Source organism: Rhamphochromis sp. 'chilingali' (genome assembly GCF_963969265.1).
Source record: "Rhamphochromis sp. 'chilingali' genome assembly, chromosome: 14".
Taxonomy (NCBI): Eukaryota; Metazoa; Chordata; class Actinopteri; order Cichliformes; family Cichlidae; genus Rhamphochromis; species Rhamphochromis sp. 'chilingali'.
The window spans coordinates 32,749,096-32,762,786 of NC_137941.1; the positions used below are offsets into that span (position 1 = coordinate 32,749,096).

The 13,691-nt window shown below is 42.7% G+C and overlaps 1 protein-coding gene across 3 annotated transcripts in view; it reads left to right on the plus strand.

Annotated features, from left to right (window-relative positions):
* The window catches only part of sema5ba (sema domain, seven thrombospondin repeats (type 1 and type 1-like), transmembrane domain (TM) and short cytoplasmic domain, (semaphorin) 5Ba), a 202,201-nt gene that overhangs the window by 147,909 nt on the left and 40,601 nt on the right, over positions 1–13,691 (plus strand). For all 3 annotated transcript variants that reach the window (XR_013974011.1, XM_080902212.1, XM_080902213.1), the window contains 3 exons: positions 8,835–8,970; positions 11,226–11,433; positions 11,513–11,720. Coding sequence is in view for 2 of the 3 variants with exons in the window: in XM_080902212.1 (XP_080758338.1) it covers positions 8,835–8,970; positions 11,226–11,433; positions 11,513–11,720 (552 nt within the window). In the remaining variant the exon portion in view is untranslated. The remainder of the gene's footprint in view (positions 1–8,834; positions 8,971–11,225; positions 11,434–11,512; positions 11,721–13,691) is intronic.

Below are 13,691 nucleotides of genomic sequence, written 5' to 3' on the forward strand. Positions count from 1 at the left end.
GCTGACACACGTTTAAGCCTCATTGCAGTTTCCAACTGGAAGCCAAAGTAAACTTTATGTTAGCATGATGATATTACCAGTTTATTGTTTTTTTCTGATTTTGGTTGGTTTGTAAAACCGTTGATGATTGAGCCATGAATTCACATCAGGTAATTAGAGAAAAAAACAAAGAAAAAAAAGCCACCACCGTCCAACAGAGCGCGTCAAGCTGTGAGGAAGGTTTTAGCATTCCATCAGAATAAGGACACTTAAGTCCTAAGAGCATAGCCAGGTCTTTTAATTAACTCAGGTTCCTTATTGGCAAGGTCCTTCTGCGCAGTGATTCTCCCGCTGAGGTGTCTAACCTGCCATTACTAACTAATTATGAGCCTCCTTATCTATTTCTAGGTGACTTCACTGACCCCCTCCACTTCTCCCGTTCTTGGAGGGGTCTCATATTGGAGAGGTTAGCAGGGGGATATGGAGTACTGCAACAAATGGTCCATTAATTGATTAGTGTGTAATTTGTGTAAGTGATTTATCTATTAAGTAACTTATGAGGCAAAAGTGCAGAACATTTGATGTCTTCAGCTTTCTAAATGAAATGATCTGCTGTATATCTCTCTAAACTCTGTGCATTTGGGTTTTAGATCAGTGGAAAGAACAAAATTAATCATTGCACTGATGCACTGATGCCCGACTTCCACTGTTCACACGATGGATATTTTTTCAGTCTTTTGAAAAATGGACTAATCTGAGCTTTTAGGCCGGATTAAGTGTTATCTTTGCATGCAACTAATGTGAATGGAATTGATGTAGAGATTTCTTTAGGTCTAGATTGTACTACAGACAAGCAGGTTCACGCTACAGTGTCCAGACTGCCTCGTTCAAAGGCAGATTTAGCAGAGCGATGAGTTTATTTTGGGAAAGTTATATAAATTGTTGGACACGTATCCTTCGAATTTGACAGTGGAAAGCGGTGCAAATAGATCTTTAACTCCGACTTGTAACTTCCACAAATACTAATTTCATTAGAGGATAAATGATCTCTAGCTTCAGCCACAATAGTTACTTGGCGCGTCATACTTTTAGTGCAAGTCACACTCACTGAGACATACCCCTGACTTACTCACAGAACACCTAGGGACCCTGAGAGCCCTCCTATCCTTGGAAAATATGTGACTGACTTCAAGCCAGATCAGATTTGACGTGTACGATAAATGATATTCTGGGCAGCCGAGTGAGACAAGCCACATAACTACCATATTTCTGATTTTACACAATGTTCTCTTCCCGTCACATCACTGACATCCAATCTACCTTGAAATGAACTGGGAGCCCATCTTGAAGACTGGGCCTGATCTGAATACAGCTTCACGGACTCTTCTGCTTCTGTATTTCCACTATTTATGTTACAGCTTTCACACAAACACACATTTTTATTAACATTTTCTTTACTTTCTCTAATTTTTTGACCCGTTTGATTCACCACGCAGCAAATATAGGTCACATTTTTAAGAGATGAAACCCCCCACCGAGGTTCAATTGTGTGTCAGATTGTTATTGTCGTCGCTGGGATTTTTTTTTGTGATGTCTCCAATCTAACACCTGGATTTTTGTGCAACCTATTGAACTCGTGGCATTGTTTTATTGTTTAGTGTAGGTGTTGCTGACTCAGTCTGCCTCTGAATGTGACTGTTTCGGGGCAAAGCTGTTGCTTTTGCTGGCGTATTGTTGTGCAGTATAAAAATATGTATGGATAATCCTGGCAGCCTCTGTTCAATTTCTGGTCCCTGCAGCCATGTAGCTGTGCTGAGTGGGCCCTTTTCCTTTTTTGCTGCGATGCAGGTATTCGACGAGGTTGAAACATTGGCCTTAATGTGGTTTGAGCTGTACCCTTCCTCACACAAAACGAGGTTAGGTGCATTAGCTAAAAAGCTGGGGATTCTGATGTGTGTTAGCGCTGCACGTGCATTTTGCTTGTCAAATCTTTTTTTTTTTTTAATGCAGCAAGTTAAAAACAGACTCACTAGGGACACAGTTCGACCAGTCAGGTGATGCTACCAGGAAAAAAAATGTTTAGTAAGAAAAAGGAAGCTCACAAACAAAACGAACGTGCAGCAGCAGCTGTGCCACCTCCAAACTAAAAAGATAAGATTATCAGGTGAGATGCATATAAGCCTCTTGTGTTTACCAGACACTCTCTGGTGTTCTGATCTTTGCTGATTGTGGTTTGCAGGGAGCCATGAAACCAGGCTGAGCGAGGAGTTCATTACTTTCCTTACACCTTTTTTTTTTTTTTTTTTTTTTTTTGAACTGATCTTGGAAAAGTGCCACGGCATCTGCAGAATTAAGTTTTCAGTTCCTTCAGTTTTACTTGAAGGATAAAGCCTTCGTTTTTGCTATGTCTTTCTTATTGGCAGCAAGTCTTGAGAAGGCATGACAACTGGCAATGTGTTAATATAGTTTCCTTTTTAATTTCCTTAAACAGCTGGCCCTGCAGTTTTTTTTTTAGCAGTAAACAGAGGAGTTGTTGGACTATTTTCAGCAGTGCATTAATTAATTCACATTGGGTGATATAATGAGTATCTCTGGCAGCACGACCATGTTTAGGGGCCTGGAGTTAAACTTAACTGCAGTGTGTTTATTGCACTAAAGACATCTTTTTGTGATCTGAATCTTGTGGTTTTACCAAGCTTTGGATCCACATACAGTCCATGCCAAGTCATTGTGATGTTAACAAACCGGTTTGACATGATTTAAGCTTTGTGACATGGCGTGTTATCCTGATCCCGTGGTAGCCATCAGGAGATGAATACACTGTTTTCAGTGTATTTTCTGTGTTTGTTGTAATGAGTTGTTATTTGACTGACTGTTTGAGGCAGTCTGGCCATTCTCCTCTGACCTCTGTAATCAAAAAGAGATCTGAGACATCCAGCGCACTGGATATTTTCTCTTTCCCATCTAATTCTCTGTAAACCTTGAAGATGGTTGTCTAAGAAAACCCCTTGAGATCAGCAGTTTCTGAAACAACCATACCATGTTCAAAGTCTCCTAAATCACCTCTCTTCCGCATTCTGATGCATGATTTGAACTTTATAGGTTGTGTTGATCATGTCTACATTCCTTAAACATGTTAATACCATGTGACTGGTTGATTAAATATTTATGTTAACACATGTACCTAATAAAATGCTCTGTGATAGTAAAATATCAGCAAATTGAGTCATTATGTAAAATAACTCAGTATTAAAAAATTAAAGAACTTGACCTTTTAAACATTTTATACAGATACGTTGTGTCATTATCATTACTGATGCACTTATGAATAAGCAGTACTTTGATGCTGCACCAAGAGATGACTCATTTTAGCTGCAGATAAAAACAGGCAGTTTAACCCTCTCAGGCTCAAATTAAGTTTTTGTTGCTAATGCACAAAAGAATACCTGCAGTGGTACTTCTGAGTAAAAAAAAACCTCATAAAATATATATGTGGGGTAATCAGGTTGTTAGCTTTTAACTGTTGCAAATCTGCAACGCCTGCCTTGAGAGGGTTAATAAAAATAGAAATATATAGTACGACTGTAAAAATACAGCACTGCAAAATCAGCGCCAAGTAGCTACAAAACATGTTATATATTGGTTTGTAGAGTGTTCAATAATCAGTGGATATGGAGGTAATGCATATCTAACAGAGAAAGAGAGAGTAAGAGTCACAGGCAGAGCCTCGTCAACCTGATCTTTCTTATTCTGCCTTCTCTTTCGAACTCCTTCCATTTCTGATGCTCTGCAAAAAGCCACACACCTGCAGGGGAGCACAGTAAAAACCATACAATGAAAAATCCAGAGAAACACATATCGTGTGTAGCATTAAATTAAATTGGTTCAAACTGGAGTAAAGAAATCGGACAGAGAGTGATGGACATGGATACATTCTGTAAAATAAGACAGGGAATTAAAGGGACAACCAGTGAGAGGATGAGGCTGCTGGAATGAGATGAATCACTTGAAGAAGTAACTTCACTCATATTGACAGTAATCATTGTGGTGCCGGGCCTCGGAGAGTGGCAAAGCAGCGGCGGCAAACAGCATAGCAGATGTCAAACAGCTTTTCAATCACTTTCCCGGGCTTTTAAGCAGGCTCAAAACATATGGGTTGCATCCATTAGTGCAATAGGCTGCAGTCCTTTCACTGCACCCTTTTGCTCTGCTCTCTTGGCATTACCTCTCAAATAACCTGGACGATGTCAGGCTTTCTGTGACCGAATGCAGCTTTAATGCAAGCTGTAGCTACGGTACGACCACGGAGCCACAGTTTAACTTTCTATTATGTCAAACTGTGTAGTTGTGCCTGTGTGAATGTGCAAACTGTTGTGGCTATATCCCTCAGTGACTGCAGCGCATTTGCCTGTGGTTTCCTCCAGTTGGGGTTTGGTTACTGCTGGCTCACCACAGCGGCTCACTCTGCTTTACACATTTTCTCTCTGCCTCCCTGCCACTCTTTTCTCTACCAGAGCCATTGGAAAAGAAAAAAGGAAAAAAAAAACCCAGAAAAAGTCCTTTACTGAAGTGTGCAGGCTGTTTTCCTCAATGGCCTTTGAGTCAGTCAATGAGCCACCTGTTTGGCTTCTCCCAATGTTTAGTCAGAACTCATTTGGAGCTGCACAGCACTTTGCTTCCCTGCGGTAATGACAGAACTTATTAGTTATTTCACTGCCCTGAACTGGACCACTGAGAAAGTAGTATTCAACGCAAAAATCAACAGAAGAAACCAGCACTCTCCCAGCAGACCTTAGAAACAACTCTGAGGTAAGAATGGTAACTTAAATGCACTTTAGAACAGCACACAGCAACACTACATATGAGCGGGCGTAGGGAGGTTTGGGGTCTTCACTCACCCCGGTTCTGTTAGCCGTCAGGGCTGGGGGGCTGGGAGGAGGTGCTGGCCGTCAGATTGGGGTCCGGGATGCGGGACCTCCCTGCTACTGCAGATAAGGAGGCGGTCCGCTTGCCTCCACCCCAGAGAGAAAGGTTACATCTCCTGGGTCTAGGTGTGGCTTGCCCCTCTGGGGGCGGGGGTACCTGGACCTGGGATATAGAGAATGTTTGGGGAGTGCGACTGTCTGTGCAGTGTCTATTTGTGTCTGTCTACACGTTGGGTGAGTGCCGAGTATTTGGTTGTGTATATGGGGTGGGAATGCACGTCTGTGTCCGCGTGTGCCTGTTCGTCTGTGTCTATATGTCAGGTTGGGTCTTAGACTCAACCTCTCTGGGTACATCTCAGGCCCTCTAAAGTACGGAGGCCTATCTCCCCTCACCACACTCCCTGCCGGTGGCTGATGCCCTCAGACGTTGGTGTGTTGGTAGTTCTTGTCGACTGGGGCTGGGCGCTCATGTATGTACCGGCTCACTCCTGGTGGCCGATTGGCGGGGCCAGGCGCCTGTGGCCCGCCTGGGCCCCTTCCAGGGGGTGGGGTGCCCTCAGGCCTCTGGGCCTGAAGCTCGGTCCTCTCTGGCACAGCTGGCTGCCGGCAGAGCCCGCGGGCACGCCACTGCAACCCCCTCTGGCCTCTGCTCCGTAGCTGCTGGGTGACCTCTCCTTTGGGGCTCTACTCAGCTCTTCCCAGGAGGGTGGCACGGTTCCCCCCCTTTTTGGTGGTCCTCCTCGGGTCCTCGTACTCTGGGGCCTCTGGATGTCTGGGGCCTGGATCTCCTCCATACCTGCTTCATACCCTGGTGGACGGGGCTGTGGCTCCCCACACTCCCTAGCAGATCGTTACATGGAGAAACCTTTGGAATACAAGCATGCTGATCCACACAGGTATGCACACAGGTGTACACAGACGCGGACTACACCTTTCTTGGCTGCTGCCTCAAAGCACATTGTGCGCTGTTTATCTTGCGTGCTGCACAATATCGTTTAATATTTAGTATCTACTGTTATCTACTGCTAGCTAGTTTATTGTGATGGTGCTGTATTTATTATGTTGCTCTTTCTTTGTTTGCTTTCTCTTCTGTTTTTTTTTTCTCCATACAGGTGATCCAGGTGTTTTGTTTGTTTTTCTTTCTTTCTCCCCCCCCTCTCTTCTCCCCTCTGTATTTCTTTCTCTCCCTCTTTCTTTCATTCTTTCTCCCTGTCCTATCCCCCAGTCATGTCTGTCCCGTTTTATAGCAACCGAAAATAAAATAAATACATAATTATAATAAAGGTCAATTAAATGGACCAATATGGCAAGGCCATGATGATCCACTTGGTAAAATAAATCCGCTTGGCATCTTTCTTGGCCTTAAGACAACAATTCTGATGGCTAAAGATCCAAACGGGACAAAAAAGAAAAGAAAAAAAAGAATGGTAACTTAATAAAAAAACAATGGTTGCAACAGATTGTGACATTTTGGCTTTCTAGTCATATACAAAAACTGATTACTTTGAACATCAAACTAGAGACTCAAAGTTATTTAACTAAGAATAAGAATGGCCTGTACTTGTATAGCGCTTTACTTAGTCCCTATGGACCCCAAAGTGCTTTACACTACATTCAGTTATCCACCCATTCACACACACCTTCACACACTGGTGATGGCAGCTACATTGTAGCCACAGCTGCCCTGGGGCGCACTGACAGAGGCGAGGCTGCCGGACACTGGCGCCACCGGGCCCTCTGACCACCACCAGTAGGCAATGGCGATTGCTGCAAAAAGTGGTAAAGTGGAGCTTTAAAGATGAATCTTAATTACACTAATCAGGCATACCATTATAAGCATTGGGGCTGCATAGGAACAGACCAGTCAGAGTGCCCCATCCTGATCCCTGTCCACTACCGAAAGTACCAATAATGGTCACGTGAGTGTCAGAACTGGACTACGGAGCACTGGGAGAAGGTGGCCTTGTCCGATGAATCATGTTTTCTTTGATGACCTGGGAACACCTGACAGCAGGATGCACTACGGCGAGCCAGTGGTGGCTAGGTGATACTTTGGGCAATATTCTACAGGGAAGCCTTTGGTCTGGAAATCTATCTGGATGTTATTTTGATACGTACCACCTGCCTAAGCATTGTAACAGACCAAGAAATAGTATTCCCTGATGGCTGCGGCCCCTTTTAGCAGGATAATGCATCCTACCACAAAGCAAAAAATGCTTTGTGGTAGGATGCCACCGGTACCGGTCCGTGGCCCGGGAGTTGGGGACCGCTGACTTAAGGGATCCGTTGCTAACACGGTGCCAGGCACCTCAGCACAGCTTCAGGGGTTTAGTGGAGTCCATGTCTCGATGGGTCAGGGATGTCTAGGCAGTAAAAGGGGGACCAAAACAGTATTTGGCAGGTGGTCAGAATACTGTGGAAAAGGAAACTGATGAAAACTAATTCAGCATGACTGTTCATAGGGTAGCTTTGCCAAAATGGAATTAAAATTATTTATTGGGCTCGGGTGTTACGTACAGCTAAATCACTGCCATTATGGGGGGGGGGGGGGAGCATTTTGAAATTGTATTACCCAAAGCATAATAGGATGTAGTGAAAATAGACAAACAATAGGATTGACAAGATCCACAAATAATGTCATTCTAGCCCTCATGTATCTAAAACACCCAAATCTTACCTAACAGATAATTGCCCCATATAAACCTGAACCTGGTCGAAAGAGACCAGACATTTAACCTTATAAAAAGTGTCCTAGCACATTTTTCACCCAGCAGCACATCTCATTACTGTAGCTGTAACTTCAGTAATTGCAAATAAATTCTCCAATATGGCTTGTCTAGCTAAGAGATGGATAAATATGTCATGTGTCAGGAAAAGAACAAGAAAGAAAAATGAACAAATAACCATTTACCAAACCCCAGTGATACAGCTTTTCCCGCAACCAGCAGTCTTCAATGACTCATACTTCACACAAGGAGCCAAAACAAACTCAGGAACCCTGCCATTTTAAAAGTATTCCTTTCTCTGTAGGCTGATGGAGTGTCCACGCAGACGTCATTACAGCCACATTTTTCACTCCTCAACTCACAAAAGTCCACAATGGGCCCGCTAATGGCTTGCATCTTATTTACATTGCGTTCGCTAAACCTCAGCTGAAAATTTTAAAGGCTCTCTGCTAATGTTTGTGTTGCTAATGCAAAGTCTTGTGTGTGGATTCGGTGCAAGTCTCTTTCACTCTGTGGCTGTTGCCTTTTCTCTCACTCTCTCCCAATCTCTTTCCCCTTTAATGGTATCACTCACTATCTTCTAACTGGTAGTTTATCAGCAAAAGCTATGTCAAGGCAGCAGGCTGTTCACTGTGCTGTAGAAAGTTTGTGTGTTACTGGATGTACTGTATAAGAAGGAGGAGGAAGCAGTCAGCAGTAGCAAGTTGTTAAGAAACTCATTACCCTGCAGCACAATATTAGTAAAGAGCATCACGATAATACCTTTGCTCGCATTGCTTGTTCGGCCAGGGTTTACTCTCATATGTTACGTGTGTGTGTGTGTGTGTGTGTGTGTGTGTGTGTGTGTGTGTGTGTGTGCACATAATCTGTGGAGCTGCCTCCCATATCCTCAGCTTAATACTGTCGCCATTCACTGCTCAGCACTGATAGCATAGCTTAGCCTGCAGCCAAAGCAAGCTAGACATGGAGCGCCTGTTTATTGTGGGTATAAATGATAGGACTTCCATTAAGAGGATGGAACTCTTAGCAGAATAGCTTTATTGCACAGCTGGACATTGTCGATTTCTGATATGCCTTCATTTGCTGCCAACATTTTAAGCGGTTATGAATATTATTGTTGAAATAATATTTGTTTTTTTACCTCTTTTTCCCTCCCCCACCCTCTTCCTCCTGTCTTCTCCTCCCTGTTTCTCTCTCTATAAAGCAACAGTATTGCAGCATCTGCAGTGTGTGCCTTCAACTTGAGCGCCATCACCCAGGCCTTCAACGGGCCTTTCCGCACCCAGGAGAATCCTCGTTCCACTTGGCTTCCCACGCCCAACCCCATCCACAATTTCCAGGTTAGTTTAACCACACACCTCCTCACTGAGACCACTGTTTAAAAGTTAAATCAGTCAGTTACCTTTTTAAACTGTGAAAGAGGAAACTGTAATTAGAGCTCCAGTTCACGGATACCAGTTTGCAGAAGTTAAGCCATTTCAATCAGACACCAGACAGCTACCATTCAACCAGCATGGTTATCATTGATTTAATTCAATTCAGTTTTATTTATATAGCGCCAAATCACAACAACTGCTTATACTGTAAGGTAAAACCATACAATAATATAGAGACACCCCCAACAATCAGATGCCTCCCTATGAACAAGCACCTGGCAACAGTGGGAAGAAAAAACTCCCTTTTAACAGGAAGAAACCTCTGACAGAACCAGGCTCAGGGAGGGGCGGCCATCTGCCGCGACTGGTTAGGGATGGAGTGGGGGAGACAGGACAAAGACACGCTGTGGACAAGAGCCTGAGATAAATAATAACTAATGAAAATAAAATGAGGTGAGTGTAGAAGAAACACTCAGAAATGCGCATCATGGGAATCTCTCAGCAGCATAGGCTAATTGCGGCACATCTAAGGGAGGGTAACTATATGCTTTATCAAAAGCAAAGTTTTAAACCTAATCTTGATAGTAGAGAGAGTGTTTGTCTCCTGAATCCAAATTGGCAGTTAATTTTACAAGAGGGAGGTCTGAAAGCAGAAGCCGCTGTCTTCCATTTTACTTTTAAATACATAAGGAACCACAAGTAAACCTGCAATCTGAGAGTGAAGTGCTCTGTTGGGGTGATATGGTACTATGAGGTCTTTAAGATAAGATTATGCCTGATTATTAAAGACCTTGTATGAGAGGTGTTGCGGTTCTTTTTTGTTTTTTTGTTTTGTTTTGTTTTGTTTTGTTGTTTTTCCATAACTTGTGTATCTGCAAATATACACATTCTGTATTTTTCATATGAAAGAAACTATACTGTGGTGGGGCTTGCTAATTTCTTGTTTTTGATTTATGTATGTTATGTTTTGTTTTACTTCATATGTTTATATGTTTCATATGTTGTTTGTTTAATTTAAGACAAAAAAAAATTAAATGAATGAGAGGTAAAACTTGAGGGGGTAGGGACAAATAAGTAAATACTTCAGCCTACTCCTTTTCAAACAAATAATGGAATGATATTTTGTAATGATTGTGAAGGCACATGTTTGAAATGTTTGAAATAAAAATGAACTGAACTGAACTGAACTGAACTGAGAAGGATTTCTAAAGCTGGGGCAAGCCTCAAGTGGCCATTTGACGAAGTGCAGTTTTTGGCACTTCCAGTTCCTATTCTTAGCACACTGATTAAGATAAAGAGTTACCCTGCTGTCCTTCCTTCTTTTCCAATTTGTAATCTTCTGATTGCAAAATACTGTGAAAACAAAAAAGTTCAGTATCTTGCTTTTTCTTTCATTCATGCAACATTTCGACAAAAGCTTCGAAACCCTAAAAGAACATTTGCCAATTTTCTCAGTTGCTGCACTCTCCTGCATAAAGATGACTCAATTCATCTTAAATCAAAATGAAAGTCATCTTCAGTTGTAAGAAATATATATCCTTTCCTTCAGTTATTGGCTTCAGGCTGTAACACTGTGACATTTTTAGTCGGAAAAATGGATCCGTAATCTAGGATTTCACACCATTTGGTGTGTAGAGCTTGCTGCTGGTGCTGCACAGCATGGCTGCAGTCTCCAATTCTCCAAGTTAGCAGCTGAAGGCAAGAAGTAGATTTCAACCAATTAGATACTGTGATTACCACAAAACCACATATTGATAATCACCCGTCAGTCCGTCATTGTCGTTCACCAAAAAAAATAGAATCAGCAAACAAATCAGCCTCTCATTTCAAATCCCAGAGAATGAGCAGAAGTTGCAATCCACAGCTAATCTCTGCTGCACAAACAAAGCTTTTCAGAACACTGTCATTTCATACTTTTTCTTCTCAAGTGCCTCATTAAGCTGCTGCGCTGTTAGTGTGTTCACATAACATTCCATTCAAAAGTTGCAATTACTCAGACTTCATAGATTTAGGAATTGAAACAATCTCGCCAGATGAGGCGTATTGATTCGGTAGGTGTAAAGAAGAGTGTGTGGCATGCTCTTTGTTTGTTTTTTCGTGCTTTTGTCCATGCCTCTCTCGCTGCCTTTTAGATTTTCTTATATGCATTTTACAGTTTCACATCTTCCTCTTACTTTATACCCTTTTGTCCAAATTCCAACATTGCCTTTCTTTTGCAGTGCGGTACTATAGATGACAAGGGTCTGAATCAGGGCTTGACAGAGCGCAGTCTGCAGGACGCCCAGCGGCTTTACCTCATGAACGATGTTGTCCAGCCGGAGTCTATTGATCCGCTGGTCATGCAGGATGACGTTCGCTTCTCAAACCTAGTCGTGGACATTGTTCAGGGCATGGACACTCTCTTCCATGTTATGTACATCAGCACAGGTTAGTAGTGAAAGAGGAAAACCAAAACTTTAAGATTGAGGAGGTAGGTTCCTTGCTTTATTTTGTCTGTCTCTTTTAGAGTACGGCACCATCCTGAAGGCACTGGCTACCCCCAACAAGAACCTGCAAGGCTGTTACCTGGAGGAGATGGAGCTCTTCCCATCAGGTGTTCGAGAACCGATCCTGAGCCTGCAGATCCTGCATAGTGACAGGTCACTCTTTGTTGGGCTCAACAACAGAGTCCTGAAGATCCCGCTGGAGAGATGCTCCACCTACAAAACGGAGACGTAAGTACAGCAAGCTTGTAAAAGCTCACTCATCCAGGATGGCTTTGTTTTAAATGACAGCATGTGTAAAGAATCTTGCGCCGCTGACGTCAGTGGGGTGAGGGGATTTTGGATGTCGATTTGCAGATGACTTCAGAGGCATTTGGCTGAGTCTGTTCTCTGCAGCACAAAACAAGTCCATCTGAATTAAAACGTTACAGCTCTGCATGCTTTTGTAACTGTAACATTGTAGCAGTAAAAAAACTGTGTTGCTTTGTCACATAGTTTGGCATTTCCTTCATTAGAACATCAAAAATAAACACAAAGTTCTTTTTTTTAATCTATGAATGGGCTGCAGAGAGAGACTCAGCCCATTTTTAGATAAAATACCACACTGTGTGCTCCTTTTTGATGTTTTGATCTCACAAGCCTAGATGTGACAACTGTGTGTATATCAGGGGTGTCCAACTCCCCTCCTCGAGAGCTACCGTCTTGCAGATTTTAGACAAATCCTTGTTCCAACCTACCTGAATCAAATGAATGGCCAAACTTGATGACATGCTGAAGAGGTAATCCAACCATTTGGTTCAGCTGTGTTGGAGTAGGGATGCATCTAAAAGCTGCAGGACAGTAGCTCTCAAGGACTGGAGTTGGACACCCCTGGTGTCAGATCTTCAAAGATTTTTTTCCTCGTTCAACCACTGGACTGCTGCTCAGGATTACTCTGCTCAGTGCTGCCACCCGTGGCTGAAGGTCATATTACATTCTAAGCTTTCTTAATTATTATCATAGTATCAATTTACACCTTTGATAAGTAGATACTTTGAAGATACTCTCATTTGGGGCTGCCAACAAGGGTTGCTGTTAAATTGATTACAACATTCTGGCATCGGAACATCTCCGATTCAGTCCTTGCAGGAATCTTTGTTAAAAGCGCTCCTCTTCTCATTGTTTTACATTTGCATTTTTTTTTTGCTCTGTTTTCTAAAAGTCCAACTATAAAAATAATGCAAATAACAAGCTAAAAGATAGCACACCTTATTTTTCTTAAAGCTGTTATGCCCTATACATCGGGTATATATTTAATTGCTAATTTTAAGCTTTTTGGCGTTGGATTCATTTTAACTTGCTTGGTCCCCTATTGAAGACAATTATCTGTCCTCAGCTAGGATTAATGTCTGGAAGGCCTTGCCTATAATCATTAAAGTCCTTATGGAACCAGACGAATGAATGGGGTGGTATCTGCTAGCTGGAGGAAATTAATTTGTTGTGGTTTTTCTTCTTCTTCTTTTTTTTGCAGTAAGGAAGTTGTGCATAATACAGAGACAGCACTGTTCTGCCTTTTGTTTGTGTCTGAATCAGAGGATAAATAAAAAGTTATGTGTGAAGCGACCTCATACGCTGCCAGAGAAGTTTTTCTACAGGCATGCCTTTGCGTGACAGAGGTACAAAGACTCAGAGAGGGAGGGAGGGGGGCTTTCCTCTCCCATCTCCAGCTCCAGTGTTATTCATGTGAAAGTCTCCGTGGTGGGTGAGGGGAGTTTGTCGAGGCTTCTGCATCTGATCATCGCCACCTGTGTGTGTGTGTGTGTGTGTGTGTGTGTGTGTGTGTGTGTGTGTGTGTGTGTGTGTGTGTGTGTGTGTGTGTGTGTGTGTGTGTGTGTGTGTGTGTGTGTGTGTGTGGCAGTCTCCATGGTGTGATATATGCGTGGGTTGGTGGTGGACACTTTCTAATATGCATGCTGCATGATGAGTCAGCTCATTGTTTCTACTAAAAATCCAAACTCCTAGACACACCGGAGCAGACACTCACACACACCAGGAAAAGGTGACCATTGTGTTTAATAAGACGTGGGTGGGTGAGATTTGCAAGATGAGAATCAGGCACAAAAGAGGAACAAGAAGAAAGAGATCGAAAAGGCGAGTAAAATAAGCTATTTAAGACACACAAAGGTGAAACGATAAGAAGAGTGGGCTCCAAGGGCATAAGAG